This window comes from Podarcis muralis, chromosome 2 (assembly GCF_964188315.1).
Source record: "Podarcis muralis chromosome 2, rPodMur119.hap1.1, whole genome shotgun sequence".
Lineage (NCBI taxonomy): Eukaryota > Metazoa > Chordata > Lepidosauria > Squamata > Lacertidae > Podarcis > Podarcis muralis.
The window spans coordinates 45,676,480-45,698,370 of record NC_135656.1 but is presented as its reverse complement, the minus strand read 5'-3'; the positions used below and the strand labels follow the sequence as shown (position 1 = coordinate 45,698,370).

The 21,891-nt window shown below is 43.9% G+C and overlaps 1 protein-coding gene across 2 annotated transcripts; it reads right to left on the bottom strand.

The window, feature by feature from the left end:
- Positions 1-108: 108 nt before the first annotated feature.
- On the bottom strand, positions 109-11,671 carry CCNG1 (cyclin G1). 2 transcript variants are annotated; one of them, XM_028717428.2, is made up of 7 exons: positions 11,513-11,671; positions 8,973-9,236; positions 6,871-7,124; positions 4,553-4,631; positions 4,364-4,462; positions 2,627-2,822; positions 109-1,809 (listed from the first exon to the last, which is right to left on the bottom strand). In XM_028717428.2, the coding sequence occupies exons 2-7, from the start codon at positions 9,234-9,236 to the stop codon at positions 1,799-1,801; spliced, it is 903 nt and encodes a 300-aa protein (XP_028573261.2). In that variant the 5' UTR covers positions 11,513-11,671; the 3' UTR covers positions 109-1,798. The 2 variants fall into 2 exon arrangements, with proteins under 2 accessions (XP_028573261.2, XP_028573260.2); XM_028717427.2 differs by having other exon boundaries at positions 11,362-11,668.
- Positions 11,672-21,891: the final 10,220 nt, after the last annotated feature.

Sequence of the window (21,891 nt, the reverse complement as noted above, 5' to 3'; positions counted from 1 at the left end):
CTCTACTCTTCGGCGTCAAATTGTGCACATGGTTCTGTAGTATTAGAGGCGTTTTGTTCGTTTGCTTCAAGCTGCGGGATGTAAGGCAAAGAAATTCACTTACACAACTCAGTTTCAGTATGCTTTATTGAAAGGTACACTGTTTCTTACAAGGCATAATGGCACTTGTTAACTAGTTGCAGCATTCCCTGACTCAAACGGAATAGATTTGTAAATTCTCTCTACATCCAGATGGCAAAAGGCACATGTTAGGAGATATCAATGCATCAGTAAGTATCATGGTATGGTCACTTGGAAACCAGTGGCTTAAGGAAACATTCTATCACTTCATTTTGAGTAGCTTGTATTGAGGTAGAAGTTGGTACTGAAGTTCTAGAATACTTCCTCACAGAGAGTTTCAGCCAGCAGCTTTAACACAGGTAGAAATGACCATATATGCATTTAGACGAGGAGCTATATTCATTACAGAATAAGTTACTAACCCAGTTAACAGCTGGAAGACACCTGGACTAGAAGTGGATGCCATTCAGAGTAAGTAATGTAGAAGTGCTGATTCAGTCCAGGTAGGAAAGCTACTTCTGATGTACAGTGGCACAGGGCTTCAGTACATCATTCACAGCCACATGGCAAAACTGCACTAAGCATTACTTGGCTTCGTACTTGAGGCATTGTGCTCCCAAGTCCTCACTCCAAAGGCTGCTGTGTCCGCATTCAAGTGGTCATGATGCTAAATACTTAGCTCATGTTTTCTTCCCCACCTCAGCTGTCCATTTCAACCTTCCCATACTCATCAATGGTAGCTAGTCCTAACTGGCTCACACTGGCATCAAGGGGACCTTTGGTGGTAAAACCCAACCATTGCCACATTATGCAATCTTCCTCTAGAAAGACTTTCCAGCTTAAAATAAAACAAGCCTGTGTATGAGGTTTATAAAACCAACCTAACGCAATGTTCTACTGCAATCCCCACCTCACATGCTTTGACCAGTCACTATTGTGTTCCCCAAGATGTACTCCAGGACTGCCTTTCACACTTTCTACTTCCACACATTTTAAAACTGTTTAACTCAGTACAGACTTTGGACGAAGCGTCTCAGACAGCCTTTCTATTTTTAGGTAGTGCTAATGTCCCAATGCTTGACCTACATTCTTACCTCAGCTTAAGTGTCAGTGAACATTGTGAAGTTTCAAACAGTGTTTTTAAAAAAGCAGACATTAAGCAGCATTTACACTCTGCTAGAATGTGCAGTGAAGTGGTGCTAGTCACATTATATATTTAAATGCTTTACTTCTAATACCCTGGTGTTTAAAACACATTAAAAACATAGTTTAACTCAAACACTTGCAATACCCATCTGATTCAGTCCTGGCACAGACATATAATCCAGTTCCATACTTGTAAAGTGCATCATTATTTCAAGAAGTTTCAGAATCCCTGGATTCAGTTGGGACATTAAAGTTTCACTTCCTTAAACGTGGTCTGAACATGTTAAAAAGTTTGCGTAGAAATGTTTAGGACCAAACACTAATGGTAGTATGAATTTCATTTTCCTCCAGAAGTCAGAATGAAACACTCAAATAGCTGCCATTTGTGTATGCTTTAGGCCCAGAGATCATTCTGTTAGAGTATCTTCATTCTTCATCGTGAGGGGTTAAAAACAAACACTATTGAAATAACAAGTAGCAACGTTTTAAAATGAGCATGGATATTGGTTTTCAGTAGGGTTCAAGATATATCCAGCTGATTCTCTGCTCCAATACAAAAGGAGATCCTAGCCAAATCTGCACTCCCATCTTCTCATGGATTCTCTGTAGTTAAATGAATAAAAAAAAATATATTATTGCAAGGTAGAAGTAAAATAGTATAAGTTGATTTAATCAGTACTGTACAACATTCAGTTCTCTCTTAAAAAAAAATCACTCAAAATCACAAATAAAAAATAAACAAGATTCTTCTGAATCTCTAGACTTTTACCCTCTGTGGGTTCTTTGGTTAACCTTTTCAACTGCATATTATAAATCCTCCTAATTTTTTAGTCGTCCGTTGTATCCAAAGTTTATGTAACATAACAAGAGTTACCTCGGGTTAAGAACTTAATTCGTTCTGGAGGTCCGTTCTTAACCTGAAACTTAACCTGAGGCACCACTTTAGCTAATGGGGCCTCCTGCTGCCGCTGCACGATTTCTGTTCTCATCCTGAAGCAAAGTTCTTAACCCGAGGTACTATTTCTGGGTTAGCGGAGTCTGTAACCTGAAGCATCTGTAACTTGAAGTGTCTGTAACCCGATGTACCACTGTACTTCAGAGGCAGACTGCTTTCCTATTGGCTACTCATTCGCCCAGTTTTTGTGCCACTCGTGAGTGCTGTCAATATTTAAAGAACCTTCTTCCCTTCCTCCTTGAAAAGATCAGGAGTGCAGCAGGTATGAAGCTTTGATATTTAACTAGCACCGCTGACCTAGCCACACACCATGACACAGAGTGAGAGATGGTCAGAAAGTATTTTTAAAGTTATGCCTTGAACTTCTTCTAAACAAATCAAAAGTTACAAGAAAACCCACATGCCATATAGGCAACTTATTTAAAAGTGATTAAGTTACAGTTTTACAGAATCAAATTTACTCACCTTTCAGGAAACCACTTTCCGGGATCGTGGGAAGATGGGCAATTCTGTAGTAACTGTGCTTTAGCTGCCGTGCCGTACGGCCGGACACAATCCATTTCAGCTTCTGAACATTTGGTTTGGAGCACTTGCTTGAGGAGTATTCCAAAAGGCACTTGGACACAAGCTCTTTCCAAAAAGACAGCTCTCTGTCATTGATCTGCCAGAAGCAAGTTGGAAAAATAAAAACTAATCAGTGCCACTGAGAAAGCAGCAAAGCTTTGTTTGAAAGTCAGGTGTGCACTTGGCTTTCATGATAAACACTAGGAACCAAGTAAGCTGCTGCGATTGGCAGACAACAATATACAATTTGATCTGCCACCTGATGAATGCTCTCCATAGGGACAACATGTCTGACACCATCACTGTCAGTTTTTAGGTGCCAGGCTAAGATATTTTTTATTTACCCAGGCCTTTGGTAGTTAAGTTAGATTTTACTGTGATGCTCATATTTTAGTAGGGCAGGGTAGGACTTAATCTTCTTTCTGTGTTGCTGGGAGGTTCATTTTAGGAATTCTGTATAATAAATTGTTAAATTTCAGGCTTTAAATCAATTTTATCTGTGGTCTAACTTGCTAAATTGAATTGAGGTTTTGTTTTTGTATAAAGCAGCTAACAAACAACACTACTGCAGGTGGCGACCATTCTGAGCGGGGGTTCCGTTCCTGATCCCCACACGCACAGGCAGAGTCCACAGAAGCTACTCCGCCCTGTTACACCTGCCACCACACCCATTCTACCCTCTTTTGGGTCCAAAAGGATCTGTGCACCAGCAGTTGTGCATCAACTGGACGCGTGCAAAATGGTGACCGCCTGTACTAACAATAATAATACCCTTAAGCAAGGTTTCACCACCACCCTGTGTATCAAGCTCCGACAAGTTTTGACATTCACTTAAGTCTACACTCTGCCCCCTGACAACTGTCCAAACCAGGTAGTACCATACCCTGCTTCCCCAGGGAAAGATCTGTCCCAAAAAATCCATTTTGTATATCATTAGGGGGTTGGGCTAGCAGATCTTTGAGATCCTCTTTAACCCAATGGTTTTCAACCAGTGTGCCGTGGCACCCTGAGGTGCCTTGAATGATGGTCAGAGGTGCCATGGGCAACACTGGCCTCTGTCCTTCTTTCCTTCTCTCCCTCCTCTGATGCCTTCTTGCGTCTCTGCCTCCCAAAGGATTGCACAGCTGTTTCTTGCAGCAGCCCTGACTACAAGCTCCCCAGATGAATGGTGCCTCCGGGGCTGGCCAGCGGGTGCTCTCCAGGCCCCTGTGGGGCAGTGGGAGGAGGCACTTCTCTTTGGGGCAGAGGGGGCAGCTCAGAGACCAGGGACGGCAGCAGCAGCAGCTGCCCAGAGGACTCCCAAGGAGACAGGAGAGGAGGCTGAGGGAACACTCCACAAGGGAAGGTGTTTGAAAAAGGATGAGAGGCTGCCAGCTCTGCAGGCAAGGGGTGACATAACTGGGCTCCTGGCCCCACAGGGCAGCCGCAGAAAGAATATAGTTGGTCAACAGAGCTGTGGTCCCCAAAGGTTGAAAACCTCTAGGATTCTATGGGATCTAATCATGCTGAAATCCGAAGTAGACAAAACCCTTCATTATACATAGTCTCTTATTAGGCAAGAGGCTCTATACATTAACTCAAGGCTGCTGGAAACAAAGAGCTCCAATCTTCTGGACTAAGCATTTATCTACTGCCTACCTTGGAATGTATTTGAAGGTGTTCTATGGTGCCCTCCAATTCTGGCAGTTTTTCTTCTTCAGCTTCCAGGACCAATATTGCGAGCGCCAAGACAGATGGCTGAGGAACAGACAAAGCAATTAAGATGACAATCAATCCTCTCCAGGTCCTGCAGAATATCTGCAAGCACCGATCAATCAAGATCCTTACCTTTGCTTTCGAAAGAACAATCCTGCAGTGACATGCCTTGAGCTGGGCTTCAAGTCTCTCAAAATTAAGATGTTTCTTCCTGTAAGAAAGTGAGACCTAGTTTAGTAGATTCTCATCTTTGCACACAAAGTTTACATGGCAAAGCTAACCTTACTAAGCTTTGAACAGCTACATAGGTTTTAGATCAGTTTAGTAATATTCATTTTTTTAATTTCTAAACCACCAACTCATTATATATATATATATATATATATGCTTTCGTAGATTTTCACGGGTACAGGAATGCAGGTTTTGGTGTCCTCGGGTGTCTTCCCGTGTAAAAGATGGGGTGTCTAGGCGACGTTTCGACGAGGTCTCACTCGTCATCTTCAGGCTGGTGCTTTCGGCTTCTTGTTACTGGAACAGAGCAGGATCTCAGTGTTTGAGTTCCTATAAATACTGTTGAGGAGGTGTGGTGTATAGCCTCCAATGTTCTGGGCAGAGAGGAAGTTCCCAGGCTAGTGTGCCTTTTCTTCTTTTGTTCCTTAATTACTTGAGGGATATCTTGAGTGATTTCTTGAGTGATATCCTGAGTACCACTTAGGTGGGTCATTAGGTGTGGATTAGTTGCTAAGGCCTTTGTGTCTTGACCTCTTGAACTTTGTGAAGAGTTTTTCTGAGAAGATGGCTGTACTGCACTTAGTTGTGCTCTGGCTTGGCTTCGTGTATAGGGGCGAGCTGTGGTTTTGTGGCCTGTGCCAGCCAGATCTGTGTAGGGATTGCAGGGGGGTGCAGCATCCGGAGGTGCCACCATGGTTTGGCTACTGGATGGTGTCTGTAATTTATCTGTGGAGAGGGTCTGGGTTTGGATCTGGTGTGGTTGATTGGTGATGGCGTTCTGTGTGCCTCTGGCTCTGGTGTCAGTTTTTGTGGGGAGGGCTAATTTCCAGATGTCTGGCAAGCGGGATGTGTCGTCACGCTTGTTCATGTTGTGAGGGTGTTTCTCTATCTCGATGGCTTCCATGATTATTCTCTTGTGGTGATGTTCCATGTTAAAGAGCAATTTGGAATCTGCAAAATTAATTTCGTGTCCTGTTTCTTTCATGTGTTGGAAAAGAGAGGAAGTTTTTTCTTCTTTTTTGACGGCATTCTTGTGTTCTGCAATACGTGCATTTATTCGTCTGTTTGTTTGTCCCACGTACATTGGACAAACAAACAGACGAATAAATGCACGTATTGCAGAACACAAGAATGCCGTCAAAAAAGAAGAAAAAACTTCCTCTCTTTTCCAACACATGAAAGAAACAGGACACGAAATTAATTTTGCAGATTCCAAATTGCTCTTTAACATGGAACATCACCACAAGAGAATAATCATGGAAGCCATCGAGATAGAGAAACACCCTCACAACATGAACAAGCGTGACGACACATCCCGCTTGCCAGACATCTGGAAATTAGCCCTCCCCACAAAAACTGACACCAGAGCCAGAGGCACACAGAACGCCATCACCAATCAACCACACCAGATCCAAACCCAGACCCTCTCCACAGATAAATTACAGACACCATCCAGTAGCCAAACCATGGTGGCACCTCCGGATGCTGCACCCCCCTGCAATCCCTACACAGATCTGGCTGGCACAGGCCACAAAACCACAGCTCGCCCCTATACACGAAGCCAAGCCAGAGCACAACTAAGTGCAGTACAGCCATCTTCTCAGAAAAACTCTTCACAAAGTTCAAGAGGTCAAGACACAAAGGCCTTAGCAACTAATCCACACCTAATGACCCACCTAAGTGGTACTCAGGATATCACTCAAGAAATCACTCAAGATATCCCTCAAGTAATTAAGGAACAAAAGAAGAAAAGGCACACTAGCCTGGGAACTTCCTCTCTGCCCAGAACATTGGAGGCTATACACCACACCTCCTCAACAGTATTTATAGGAACTCAAACACTGAGATCCTGCTCTGTTCCAGTAACAAGAAGCCGAAAGCACCAGCCTGAAGATGACGAGTGAGACCTCGTCGAAACGTCGCCTAGACACCCCATCTTTTACACGGGAAGACACCCGAGGACACCAAAACATATATATATATATATCTATATATATATAGATATATATCATTAACAGATCATAAAACTATGAAACCATAAAATACAGAAGAAATGAACAACACCAAATCAAATTATCTAAAACCAGTTCAAAATATCAAAATGCAGGTGCGTCAGATTTCACTCTCCACTGTTCTCAAATTGCATCCAAGCAAAGACTTCCACTCTGCCTAAATGGAGCTGCCCATTCCAAACATGTTCTGAAAGGAAAACTCTCTACCTCTCATAGGTTAGGCTGCCATGTAGGACGGAGTGATAAAGTTGCAGAAACTGGAAGGCCGTCGTTGCTTTCACTTTACCACACAGCTTCTCTAGAATAATCTCCTCCATTCTCATCAAGTCGGAAACTGTGAATCGGTACTGGCTTATTCTAATTAAGTCGGTGGCTAATGGAACATTCCTCTCTTCTTCTGTCGCTTTCACTGCTAGGTAGAAGCAGCTTAACCCAACACAGCCCAAGTGTTTTGGCTGTACCTGGAAGAGGAAAGACAGTCAGAGATTCAGGGTTTTTCTTTCTAATGTGCAATTTCATTTGTTTTACTCTTAGGCTGCTAACAAACAAAAAACCAGGAAGTAAATACCACTGTACTCAATGGGAGTTAAGACTTCACATCACAGGATTAATGAGCTACAAGTCCAACAGTATATTTTTATATGTGTAAGATTAATAGGCAGCTAGATGGTTTAGGACAGCTTTCGGCACTCCTGGGTCAGATCTATCAAGCTTCAGGATTGACTGGTAGCAACCACCAGGGCTTCCACATGGGAAGCATTTCAGGATCTAGCTGGGAATTGAGCTGGAACCTTACACATGAAAGGCAGATGTTCTGCCATTAAGCTGTGCTTCCCTGTAAAACTTCCAAAAGTTCTCCTCCCACCACCCGCAATTAATCATCTTAACTTCCTTGAGTGGAAAGTTCATTCCAAATATCCTTGCATAAGCCTACAGTCATCCCTTAAATAGAAATGCATGCTCAGTTAGCTCAACGCTTGGGGAAGCAAGGCAACTATTTCTCGCTCCCCAAGCATCCACTGTCATATACATGTCTCAAATGTTTTAAGGCTATTCAAGTTCAGTACAGATAACCCCTGCCCTCTTGCAGAAAGGGCAGTCGAGAAAGATTGTGTATGCCTGGCACACAGCAGACTGACTGACTGCTCCTAAATGTCCCCTGCTGCAATTCTACAAGGTTTGTAACACCCTCCACCCAACCTGGAAATGTCCTTTGAAAAATATTTATTGATTTAAAAAGATAACCCTGAATTTAATAATGAAAATTGACATGATAGACATGATTAATAATAGGGTGAAGAAGGCAGCTTGAGAATTGGGTCTTGCCCCACCCTCTTGCCATACAGTTTAGGATGAGTTGGTCATGATCAATTTGGTGCTTGGCTCAAAAACGGTAGAAAACCCCTGTGCTGGATGAACACATTTGCTTTTTGTGGTGGATGGAGCAACCACTACCAGCAGTTTGAGACAATCCCACATAGTTCCAACAAGGCAACACACACACCAGAAACAGAAGGTCCTGTGTGAGATACACTTTCACCCACAACATTGTTCAAACTCAAAAACAAGGTATCGTGTAAGTTGCCCACTTGTGATACACAGCATCAGCCTCGAATACTGAGACCTCAGAATGATATGCATTCTACATTTTAAGGGCAAGCACAGTCACAGCCTCACATCTCTTTTCAATTACAGATAGGTAGCCGTGTTGGTCTGCCATAGTCAAAACAAAAGAAATTCCTTCCAGTAGCACCTTAAAGACCAACTAAGTTAGTTCTTGGTATGAGCTTTCGTGTGCATGCACACTGTGTATCTGAAGAAGTGTGCATGCACACGAAAGCTCATACCAAGAACTAACTTAGTTGGTCTTTAAGGTGCTACTGGAAGGAATCTCTTTTCAAGGCAGCTAGCAAATATACAAGAGAGACAATACAACTGGTGAAAGAGAGGTGACATTAAACTTGGCATGCGTGTTCAAGATACAGTTATGCATTTCATGTTGAAACTCAATCTCTACTCCTGGCTCAAGAGGCAGGAGCAAATGAAGCCTCTCAGACATGTGCTTTGATAGTTTTTAGTCTTTGAATGTGTTCAGAATTGTGTGAATCAATGAGACAAGGAGAAGTTTCTGATGCTCTCTGAACCACTGAGACCTCCAAATCTGAATTCCAGTCAAGAGGATTTACATAGCATAACTGCATGCATGCATGTTGAATTGAATGCAACACTCCTTTGCAGTCAAAGAGTTTAAAGTCCATATGGTTACGAAGAGATGAATGAGCCTACAGCTTTGTTGTTCCAAGACTTACCTTCATTTTTGACAGAAACCTGTCTAAGTAATTCACTGTGAGAGAAAACGTCTCTGTACCAAAGCCAAAGAACTGAATTAAACTAAGCAGGTCCTTCACTTCAAAGTCTCGCAACCTTGCCGTCATCCGGAGCCCATTATCGTGAGCAGATTCAATTATTCTCAGGCCAGATAACTTTGGCTGACATCTTAACTCTTGATCCAGTAACACACTCAGCTGCCGCAGCAATTCCAGAGTCTCACTTGCTGCCAACGTTTCAATCATCTGAAATACAAGACTTGGGTCAGAGCGACTGCTTACAGCATAGCATTTGTCTGCAAATTCACAAAAGGAGCACATTTAATCCTGCCAAGGTAGATCATAAGATGCTATAGTGGAACAGCTAAGAAGCATGATGTGTTGCCTCATCTTAAATGAAAGCTCCAAAAGCCACTTTTGATGAGATACTGCAAAATACAGGGGTAGAGAGGGAACAGGTGGACAGTAGTGCCAACAACCCATGTGGACATAGTCAGCAGGGAACAGTCACAGTGGCAGGTGTTGCATTCTGCTAAAAATGGGCTGAAGTTTAAAAGGTTACAGACATATGCGAACACTTTGCATATTCACATCAGAATGTGTGGGTGCTCTCTCAAAACAGGCCTAAAAAGATCAAATCCCCAGGGTTAAGACGATCTGTTTGTCAAGTCCACAGACTCAACTCTACATTGGAGCCGCAGCAATTAGAGGGTACTGTGTGAGTCTCAAAGCCCAAGGGAATGTTGACAAGTGCATGTTATAAACAAAAGCAAGACAATTGGCAGACTAATGCTCCCAGCTACACTGTGCAGACATGACTGCTTTTAGGCCACATCACTCCCTTTTAAACAGGCAGCAGGGGCCATATCTGGACTGGAGTTGAAGATCAGCAAGGAGGGGTTGCTAACAGCTAACTGGATGAAGGGCATCCTTTCTAGCAAAGACGTAAGGATTTACTGGTGGACCTCTTAATGCATGGGCATGTGTTGCCAACCCCCAATGAGTTAGCAATATTAGATTATTGCAACATGCTCCATGTGGAGCTGCCCTTGAATCTGGTCTGGGAAGCTTCAGCTAGTTTTGGATTTGATATCCCGCCTTTCACTCCCCTTCAGGAGTCTCAAAGCGGCTCACATTCTCCTTTCCCTTCCTCCCCCACAACAAACACTCTGTGAGGTGAGTGGGGCTGAGAGACTTCAAAGAAGTGTGACTGGCCCAAGGTCACCCAGCAGCTGTATGTGAAGGAGCGGAGACGCGAACCCGGTTACCCAGATTACGAGACTACCGCTCTTAACCACTACACCACACTGCAGCTAGACTGTTGACAGGATCATGGCACAGGTGTTGAAAGACCTGCTCTGGCTTCTTAAATGCTACCAGGCCAAGTTTAAGGTCCCTGTACTAGTGTGCAAAGCCCTTAATCATTTAAGCCCCAGATGCTTTAAGGGCCACCTTGCCCTGTAGTGCTCCTTGGGTGAGTACTATTAAGGCCAGAAGCATCAATCAAGTCAGGAGTACCTTCAGTGTTATAGGCCCAACTCTGGGGAACTTTGTCCCATAAGAAGTTGGGGCAGGAACTGGCCCTTACTGAGTGTCAGACGCTTGGCCAAAACTGTTTCCTTTCCGGGGGACTTTGCACTCTGAATGCTTCCCAGATATTTTCCTTATTTTTCTTTTCTAACATTATTTTTGATTGGTTTTTAAACAATGACATAAATACAAAAACAAGAACTAAAACAGTTATCCAGCAGTACATCTAATGGCTTTTGTCCTACCCCTACCCATTGGATTTAGACATAAGCTTGCCCATCCCTTTTATGAGATTTTAAAAAGTTTTAAATGTTGCATATATTTCTATTCTATTGTTGTAAGCCGCTTTGAAACCTACACGGTGAAGAGCGGTATGCAAAGTTTAAAATAAGCAAACAACATTTAAGTGAAGTTGCAAGGGCTAGCCTTATGATGAGGCTCCCTGCGTGTAAAACATGACCATCAATTGGCCGCCTGGGACCTGCTGCTTCTGCGACTATATTCCCTAGTTTCAGAACTGAGTAGGGGACCCATGAAATGAAAAGTGAAATCTGCACTTTTATATGGACTTCTAAATTTGGGTCTCCCCCCCCCCCAACTTATTTTCGTTTCGGTTCCATTTGCGGCCCTTACGGGTCTTCATAGTTAAAAAGCAAAGAAAACCTTGCAAAAGCCTGAGGTCCGCCCACCTCTTGCGCCTGCGGCAGCAGCACCTTCCGGCTCTGGGCTTTGCATGCCCGGGCTTGCCCTTTTCCTCTCAATCTCTTCCCTCCCCTAAAAAACTGGTCTTATGCGTCAGAAAAACCCACCTACCCATTGAAACCCCTCGCCTGTCACCTACCTTGTGCCCCAGGAGAAATGAAAACCAGGCGATTGGGAAGCGCGGCTGGTGCTGCTGCTCTTACCCGTCCTCCTAACTCCAGGCGAAGTACGCGGAAATTAAAGATTTGCACTAAAAACAAATAAACTTGTAAACATTCTACAGGACTTACTCTTTCTAAAAGCAGCCGTTTATTTTAAATAGCATTAAAAAAGAGAGAGCAAAGATCAGGTTTATGCAGAAATACGGTAAGTTCTTCCATTTCTTTTCCAGCCCTGCCTTTTCTTCCTGCTGTTGCAAATACCTTCCACGAAGCTCCGCCCCTCCGCATATGTATAAAATTATCGCTCTCTTTCGATTGGTCGCTACTTTGACCTGATGGACGAATCAAAGCTTCTCGTTCAGCCCCGCCCCCTGGCAGAGTGAGAGAAAGCCCATAGAGAGAAAGAGGTAGAGTCGTGCAGGAGCTCCGGTATCCCGTTTCACCATCTCGGTTACCGCTGATCGAAACTTAGTTGGCTCGCCTGGCTTTGCAGACAGGCTACAGAGAGTGAGGCAAAAAAAACAACAACCCCACTGCACAATCATTCCTTCAATAAATCTGACTGCTAAAGGGATTTCTGCATTAAGGACAGAGGATTAAAACCCCTGGAAGAAACTTGTAAGCGGCTGTAAACCTAGTCGCTATTTCATATGACGATTGTTAAATATATAATGTAATGTTTGCACGCACTGAAGTTTGAAAAATGGTTTGGGTTTGCAAAGTAGGGAAGTTCGTCTTAGGCAAGAGAGGTTTGTCTCTAGCAAATGCAGCAAGGAAAGACTGGGTGTTTCAGCCTTTAGGCTAATTGACAGGACCGGCACAGGTGAGACAACCACCTCTACTGGCAGGATCCATAAGGACAACAGATCCCAATGTAGATCTTTATCGCCCAACCCCTTGTTCCTGATGTAGATATTCACTTACCCCTTTTTTCCTGGTAGCATGGGTTTAGCCAGGGGGCTGGAGAGGGGCAGCTGCTCCCCATTATATCAAGTAAATAAATAAAAATACATAACTAAAAGTAGAAATCGTCAGAACATTTGAAACTGAAATGCTCACTGAGATACCACGACCTCCCTCCCTAGCGAGCATTTTCCTAGGGTCTGCTTTTGTTACACTTATGCATGCATTTCATCCTTCATTGCAGTGTGTGAGCTATTCTCTGCAGAACATCAGAATTTAGGATACTACAGCAGTGGTTTCTAACTGGCTTTCTCTCTTGCTCAGCCATGCACCACTTGTACAGAAGAGTGGCCATTCAGTAGCTTGCAGAGAGTAAAGACTTGGCTAAGGTCCAGAATGACAGGGGGCGCCATCTCAATGGGCTATACTTACAGAGTGTGCAAGGAAAAATTGCATTGGAAAAAAAGAAGGAATTTGAGAAGGAAGTGTTGAAAAAGTTTCAGTTTTAAAACTTGTTTTAGTTTAGATTTTGTAAAAATAATATGAAAAAGGCATGTTCTTTGTAATTGTGCAAAATGTAAACTGCATGAAACGTACTCTCCAATGTTAATTTTTTTATTTAACTTCCTGGTTTTCAAATGACTGAAGCTTTTGACAGATTGTTCTGAGCACTTGGGGTCAAAAGAAAGTACAGTGGTACCTTGGGTTAAGTACTTAATTCGTTCGGGAGGTCCATTCTTAACCTGAAACTGTTCTTAACCTGAAGCACCACTTTAACTAATGGGGCCTCCTGCTGCTGCTGCTGCTGCACCACCACCGCTGCACGATTTCTGTTCTCATCCTGAAGCAAAGTTCTTAACCCAAGGTAATATTTCTGGGTTAGTGGAGTGTGTAACCTGAAGCGTATGTAACCCGAGGTACCACTGTAATTTAAACAACTGTTGTTGAAACATTTCATTCTGAATCTGTGAGACAGAGACAGACAGATGATGATGAGAGGGGGGTCTCCCCCTCCCATAAATCCTGGTTATGCCCATGTTTTATATCTGTATTTCTGAGGGCACAACCCAAGTTTCCCAGCTGGAGTTAACTATTGGTCAGTGGTGGTCTGCATGTGTTTTCCATCCTGCCTGCATATATAATAAAACAAATTCAATTCATTTGAAAGTTGTCTGTCTCTGTTCCTTTACATAATATTTTATGTTTATGTGTACATTTTTACCATCAAGGCTTGATACCATAGCAGTTTAGGTTTTGGGACTGTCTAAATTTTGGCAATATTAAATATCACAGCAATTAATAAAAAAGTTTATCTCAAGTCCTTATGTATTGTAGTTTTGCTATGATAATAAAAAATAAGTAACAAACCCAGTTGTGGGTCTGGTTGTAACGATTGATTATTTTTATTAATTTCTTGAAATATTATACAGTATTCCAAAATGTTGCAATTCCCTCACATGACCACCACATGGGGGGGGGGATATCTGCTCCCACAGTCTCCCCAGTACAGAAGGGAAAGCGTATTATTATTTATTCTGTTTATTATGTGGGGAATAAAGGACCAGAAGAATAAAACTGTTAAAGCATTCTCTCTGACTCTGGCACAGATTTTAAAAGGAAAAGTTTATTGAACCTTCATCCTGATTCATTTACACAAAGTTGGTAGGGAGGTTAGATAACATCCCCTTGATGCAGAACGAGACATGTTAAGGACGGAAATAACTACGAATAGCACTTTTTTTCTGGATATCACTGGTATCCTGTGAAGGCATTTAGCCTTGCAGTGGAAAATGATACGATCTGACTGAGACTGCGAAGATTGCTGAGAGTGCATAGTCTTTTACAGGCTACAGTTGTGTCGGGTTAAGCCCTCATTCTCTTCTTTGTAGGAGAACGGCAGTATCTTAGAAGGCCTCAGGAAAGAAGAGTCGACTAATGCTGAAAGTAGACACAATGAAACAGCTGCACTCCTAAAGTAGCAATTCTGTAACGAGCAGCTGTTGATTGCATATAATTTTGTCTTTCAGCTGTTAAACACCATTTATGGCTTTCTTTTCTTACGTTGGAGAGAGTGCTATTTGCACCGAAGAAGTTTAGAATCGAGCACAATTAAGTTAAAAGTTATGCATACATTATCTGTTCCGCTTCCTGAACTAAATGTGTGTGCCTGTGTGTGTGTCTATTAAAAACACTGCAGGATAGCAATTCACCTAATTAATGGCTGCTGCCTGCCTGGATGTTTCCAGTTCAAGGTACTGGTTTTGACTTAAAGAGCTCTTTATGGCTCGGGGATCCCAATATCTTCTGGAAGGCTGCTTCTAATATGAACCTTCCTGGACACTTGGGTGTCCAGCCAATGCCTTTTTCTGGGTCCCTCCAGAGAGACAGGCTTGGAGGGTAATGGGGAGAGAACAGAGGCTTTCAGTTGTTACACCAGGTAAAGACTTAGGGCAGGATTGTTGCATGTGCAGAACAGGACGCCGTGTGCTTCAGATGGGCAGTGTTAACTATACCAATACAGTAGGTCGGAATGGGGGTTACAGCTACCATAATCAGATGTGGACTGGGGTTGACATATAGCATTGAGGGTAAGCAAACACACTTCCTGTTTAAGGGGGAAACTAGTGTACTACTTCCTCTAGAAAAAGCCCTTATTGAACAATGCTTCTCAGAGTCAAAGTACATAAAAGGTAAAGGGACCCCTGACCATTAGGTCCAGTTGTGGCCGACTCTGGGGTTGCGGCGCTCATCTCACTTTACTGGCCGAGGGAGCCGGCGTACAGCTTCTGGGTCATGTGGCCAGCATGACTAAGCCGCTTCTGGCAAACCAAAGCAGCATACGGAAACGCCGTTTACCTTCCCACCTATTTATCTACTTGCACTTTGACATGCTTTCGAACTGCTAGGTTGGCAGGAGCAGGGACCGAGCAATGGGAGCTCACCCCGTCGCGGGGATTTGAACCGCCGACCTTTTGATCGGCAAGTCCTAGGCTCTGTGGTTTAACCCACAGTGCCACCCGCATCCCATCAAAGTGCATAGGGGTATACTTAAAATGGTATCAAGACTGAGCTTCTCAGTAATAATCTGCCTTCTTGATAAACCAATGGGTGATTATATCCTAATAACCAAATCCATGCAAATTCTTGCTCTTTGCTATTCATCTGCTAATGTCTCCTAAACTGATGTTTAGCAGGAAACTGATGAACTATATTGCCAGATATACACTGTGAGTGAAAACTGAGGAAGATGTGATTCTCTTTCCTTCCAGGTCAATTGCAGGTAATGAGGTCAGGATCATATGTTTCTTCTCTTCCATACTTGCCTATAAATATCAGTCAATGACTCTGCATGGGGGGCATTTCCTACAAAAGGTCAAGTGAACACTAGGAAGGAGGGTGGGGGACCCAACGCTGCTGTAAGGGTGCTATGTACTCTGTACCTAAAAGAACAAACAAAAAACCTCCAACAATTTATGCAACAATTCCACAATCTGTGCAAGTAATGTAAATTAAGCTAATTGGTACAGTTCCACATATTTTGTGTAACTCATTCTTTTTTAAATAGTCTGCTTCTGGAAAGGCAGAAGGAGTTGTGATGGACACTTGAAATCTTATCCAGCAACTTCTCTGGCCTCAGATTTCATCAAGTCCCCATGCACATTCAAGCACATATGTTTAAAAATTATTTTTAACCCAGTAATTTGTGAAATCTGGTACATTGCAAATCCTGTATCTCAAAAATGATTTTGAAAAGGGGGGCAGGTAAGCAATTTTCTCTGTGCATGCCTATAATGGTTCTCAGATTTCTGGAACTGAGGGAAGGTGGGGAAGCACTAACTCAGGAGAGGGGACAACAACACACAGCTTGAATGTATCCCACTAGTTTGCATGGGAAACTCTCAGATAGAGTTCAACTGAAAGTGCTCACGTGTGCATGAACATGCACAAAAGTGCACATGGAAAAATCAGACCTGTTACATCCATGTGCACATTAACACCCTGATGTGTACTCAGCCCTAATATTGCTTACATTTTTTACAACAAAAATGTGCTCTTAGCATGCTTCCTTGGCACTGTGGGTTAAACCACAAAGCTTAGGGCTTGCCAATCAGAAGATCGGCAGTTCAAATTCCCACAACAGGGTGAGCTCTCGTTGCTCTGTCCCAGCTACTGCCCACCTAGCAATTCGAAAGCACATCAAAGTGCAAGTACAGTGGTACCTCGGGTTACATACGCTTCAGGTTACATACGCTTCAGGTTACAAACTCCACTAACCCGGAAATATTACCTCGGGTTAAGAACTTTGCTTCAGGATGAGAACAGAAATCGTGCTCCTGTGGCACGGCAGCATCAGGAGGCCCCATTAGCTAAAGTGGTGCTTCAGGTTAAGAACAGTTTCAGGTTAAGAATGGACCTCCAGAATGAATTAAGTACTTAACCCATGGTACCACTGTAGATAAATAGGTACCGCTCTGGCGGGAAGGTAAATGGCGCTTCCGTGCGCTGCTCTGGTTTGCCAGAAGCTACTTAGTCATGCTGGCCACATGACCCGGAAGCTGTACACCGGCTCCCTCAGCCAATAAAGCGAGATAGGCACTGCAACCCCAGAGTCATCCGCGACTGGACCTAACGGTCAGGGGTCCCTTTACCTTTACCCCCCCCCCAAAAAAAAAATATTTGTATGCAAGTGTCTGTTTGGGGTTTTGAGGGGATCAGAAGGTCTGGAACAGGCACAGGCAACCTCAGCCCTCCAGATGTTTTGGGACTACAATTCCTATCATTCTTGGCCACTGGTCCTGGTAGCTAAGGATCATGAGAGTTGTAGTCCCAAAACATCTGGAGAGCCAAGGTTGCCTAGGCCTGGTCTAGAATCTGAAATGGTTTCCTTCTTGTATTTATTTATTTATTTATTTACTTACTTAATTTATATACCACACTATACCTGGAGGTTTCAGGGTGATTCACAGAACAAAATCAAAATATAAAACCACAAAATATATAATCAAAATAAAAAACAACAACCCAATACCCCCCCCCCAAAAAACACCCCACATTTGAAAAGGGCATTTGTTGTTGTTGTTGTTGTTTAGTCGTTTAGTCATGTCCGACGCTTCGTGACTCCATGGACCAGAGCACGCCAGGCACTCCTGTCTTCCTGTCAGGAGTGCACATCCTTTTCTCCTGAAAAGGGCACAGGATTTCTAAAACCAGCTATGCTCCTCTACCTGTCCCCCCAACCTGCTTTTTGGAAAAGAAATCTTTTGCAGCGTGTTCTTTCTTTCTTATTCCTGTCAAGAGAAGAGCCTGCTCTAATGGACAGTGCATACTTCTCCTGTTTCATAAGCTGCATATGACAGGAGCCTCCGTTGTTTCAGAGAGGGAGAGCGAGTGAGTGAGCAAGCAAGCAAGCGAGAGAGAGAGAGAGAGAGAGAGAAATGTGTATGTGAAAAAACTAGGAATCAGCCTTCAACTCTGACTGTATTGCAGGGCTGCTTTCTCCTGACTCATCTTGCCAGCAAAGGAGAGTCATATGCATAATCAACCTCCATGTGGGGATTAGGAGAAAAGGCACTGGCTTCTTCGAGTAAATTTTTCAGAGGGCCTCTTGAAGCCACAAATCACATAGCCTCCGTTAGCAAGCATTACAGGTTCTATTTCCAACGTATGTTGCTAATAAAGGTTTTCTTCATAGGCTAATGCTCGATGGCATAGGCCACCTCATAAGAAAAGGTTATTTTTAGCATTTCTCTTCACCGTCATTTACTTATGAATATTTATCATGGAATAAAACTGCAGTTAATTCTGGAACCTCAGGAAAGGTTTCCAGATGGCATATTTAAAAATAGCTTCTATTGTAGAACACCAGAGGGGCAAAAAAATAGATTCCCATGTGTTTGTCATGAGATTTTTAGCTGTGGCGGGTCAAAAGAAACATCCATGATTAGATGCAGTGTATCTGGGGTGGCTGGCTTCTAACAGTCATGCCCTGCTTGTGAGTTTCCTAGGGGGTTGCGTCTGGCCACTGTTGGAAATAGATCTTACATTAAAAAAATTGTTGTTGTTGTTTAGTCGTTTAGTTGTGTAGTCGTGTCCGACTCTTCGTGACCCCATGGATCAGAGCACACCAGGCACTCCTGTCTTCCACTGCCTCCCGCAGTTTGGTCAAACTCATGCTGGTAGCTTCGAGAACACTATCCAACCATCTCATCCTCTGTCGTCCCCTTCTCCTTGTGCCCTCCATCTTTCCCAACATCAGTGTCTTTTCCAGGGAGTCTTCTCTTCTCATGAGGTGGCCAAAGTATTGGAGCCTCAGCTTCAGGATCTGTCCTTCCAGTGAGCACTCAGGGCTGATTTCCTTCAGAATGGATAGGTTTGATCTCATGGGACTCTCAAGAGTCTCCTCCAGCACCATAATTCAAAAGCATCAATTCTTTGGCGATCAGCCTTCTTTATGGCCCAGCTTTCACTTCCATACATCACGACTGGGAAAACCATAGCTTTTACTATACGGACCTTTGTTGGCAAGGTGATGTCTCTACTTTTTAAGATGCTGTCTAGGTTTGTCATTGATTTTCTCCCAAGAAGCAGGCGTCTTTTAATTTCGTGGCTGCTGTCACCATCTGCAGTGATCATGGAGCCCAAGAAAGTAAAATCTCTCACTGCCTCCATTTCTTCCCCTTCTATTTGCCAGGAGGTGATGGGACCAGTGGCCAAGATCTTCGTTTTTTTGATGTTGAGCTTCAGACCATATTTTGTGCTCTCCTCTTTCACCCTCAATAAAAGGTTCTTTAATTCCTCCTCACTTTCTGCCATCAAGGTTGTGTCATCTGCATATCTGAGGTTGTTGATATTTCTTCCGGCAATCTTAATTCTGGCTAGAGATTCATCCAGCCCAGCCTTTTGCATGATGAAAAAGCAAACAAACAGTATGGCCTTGTGTCCAAACGCCAAAACTCTTTGCTTCACACCCAGTGCAACCCTGCACATGTCTACTCAAAAGTAAATCCCACCAAGTTCAATGGGGCTTAATCTCAGATTAGTGGGTACAGAGTACAGCCTTACACGGGTGCCAACTCACCCTCAGGGTTGTGGGCACCCATCACTGCAATGCAGACATGCGTAATCACACGCACAAGGCTGCACGTAGTTGCATATGGTCTGTTTACAAGCAGATGCCATGCTGCAAATGTGGTGTGTTTGCCACCCTAATAAGTGCTTTTATTTTATTTTTTTATTCTATTGGCCTGACGGTAGCCAGAGCCAGCCAGCCCATAAGGTGGGATGAAGCAGCTGCCTCAAGCAGTGCCCCCTAATGGGCAGCTCCCCTGTTCTGCCACCCAGCTTTGACGCCAGTCTTCCCAGCCTCTAGGAGCAGAGAGAGAGACCAGCTCTTCTTGCTGAGTCAGTGAGAGAGAGGATCTGGAAATGATCCCCCCTCCTACCCAGTGGGGGACTCTCTGTCCCCCATCATGGGTATGTAGGGGTGCTTCATGTCAGGTGCGGAAATGCCTTGGGCCACCCCTGCTGGCGGCTGTTAAAACTGCTTCACCATGGCTGTAGCTCAATGGTGGAGCATCTGATTTGCGTGCAGAAGGATTCCTGGCATCGCTAGGTAAGACTGGGAAAGACTTCCTGTCTGAAAACCCTGGAGGGCTACTGCCACTCTTTGTAGACAAAATTGAGCCAGCTGGTCCAATGGATTCAGGCACTCAGGGTTTGGCTGTGTTGCATGGTCACAAGCACCTCCCAACAGGGGTGTCGTGAGAAACGGGTTCCTGGCAGTACAGCCCAACATGATGCTAAAGTCGGTCACTTCCAACGACTTCTCACACCCTTGTTCCCCTAGCACCCCCTGCATCTGCTACCCAAGACAAAAGCCATGAGAGATATAAGCAGCCATAGTCCATTGAAGAAGGCCTAGCCTATAAGGAACCAATATCCGTCTGCTTCTAGGCCAGGAGCATCTTCTGGAGAGTGGGGAAACATATAGTGTTTGTGTGTGTGTTGTGTGTATGTGTGTCTGTATTATATCATTAGCCTGCTTGAGAACTTCAGTTAGTTGACAGTGTATAAGAAGAAGAAGAAGAAGAGTTTGGATTTGATATCCCGCTTTATCAGTACCCTAAGGAGTCTCAAAGCGGCTAGCAATCTCCTTTCCCTTCCTCCCCCACAACAAACACTCTGTGAGGTGAGTGGGGCTGAGAGACTTCAGAGAAGTGTGACTAGCCCACGGTCATCCAGCAGCTGCATGTGGAGGAGCGGGGAAAAGAACCCGGTTCCCCAGATCACAAATGAACTAATCAACATGTAAATTGGTCCTAAGTCTTTCTAGAATGGCAGCTGCCTCCACAAAAACTTCTGCCAATTTTCTTGAAGAAAAACAAAGCTTTTATCAGGCTTTTCTCAACTGGCTAAGCTAGTGTTAACATTGCATTTGCTGGACTGCATGTGCAAAGTTAACAGAGAGACGAGGAGAGGGACTCAAGATGTTGGGCCACCACTTCAAGCCTCCGCAGTTGTGTCATTTAGACAGCCCATGCTGTCTTCCAGCCCTGCTGCCATGGGCAAGAGTTGGTCATCTGGACGCTGACACCAGGCTGACACTCGCTTTTGCTTTTCGACTGCAAGGGGGCAGATTTGAGGAGATGTGATCACACAGTGGGCCAATGACAAAATTCCAGCAGCCGCTGGCTGGAGCTGCCAAAAGATGGAAATGGCTCTTCCCCACTTGCTTTCTGATGCAGTTCAGTGCAACGCAGGACCGTACAACAGACAAAGCTGAATATCTGAACCACCACTACATTTTTAGATTTGTTGAGGAACGGAAGTTGAAAAGGACTGTAGGAGGCTAGATATGTTTGAGGACATGGCAATGAAACCACTTACACATGACATAAAATATATTTAGGAGGGTGTTTGGTTATGTTTTAAATTCAATCATTCACACACACACAAACACTGTCTTTAAAGTTCTTATTTATTCAATGCAAAGCAACATTCCTTGTTTTGTAGGCTCAGAACAAGAGGCTGTTTATTGAGGAAGAGGCTCACACACAACTAAATAGAAAAATGAAAGTAACCACAAGAGCAAGCTAATGGGTGGAGTCTTACCTCCAGCCCCTAATAACTGGAGGCAATATTTAACTTTAGAGTTGCCAATTACAACATCAGCTCCTTCTCTATATGATTGTTCCTCCCCCACCTCCCACAAAATATTCAGTCAGAAAATGTGCATCGGATTGCAGCCTGCAAGGACTGCAGCACAGCACATATGTATGTATGGACGTTATAGCTGTGCATTGGCTTTGGGAGGAAGGAGTGGATCTGAAGGGGAGAGGGTGGGCCACAAGTCGCATCTGGATCAGAGACTGGCAATTCCCCACCTTTGACATATGGCGATAGGGTGACCCATACAAGGAGGTGGGTGTAGAGAATCCTAGACATGCCTATTCAGAAGACAGTCTCATTGAGTTCAATGGGACACACTTCTAGATAAGTGTGTCTAAGTTTGCAGCCTGGACAGCTGTCGCAAGGAATAAGTTTCAGAGTGTGGACCTTTTCCTCATCCATGCCTGCCATGATGCATCTGAGGATGTTCTCATGCA

What these genes read in the sequence shown, in the direction of transcription:
- CCNG1 (XM_028717428.2), bottom strand. Translation starts at nt 9,236, where the DNA reads ATGATTGAAACGTTGGCAGCAAGTGAGACTCTGGAATTGCTGCGGCAG. An exon ending in GGTTTCTGTCAAAAATGAAG is followed by an intron (nt 7,125 to 8,972) that starts GTAAGTCTTGGA and finishes TTCCTCTTCCAG; the next exon opens with GTACAGCCAAAACACTTGGG. An exon ending in ACCTTCAAATACATTCCAAG is followed by an intron (nt 2,823 to 4,363) that starts GTAGGCAGTAGA and finishes TGCTTCTGGCAG; the next exon opens with ATCAATGACAGAGAGCTGTC.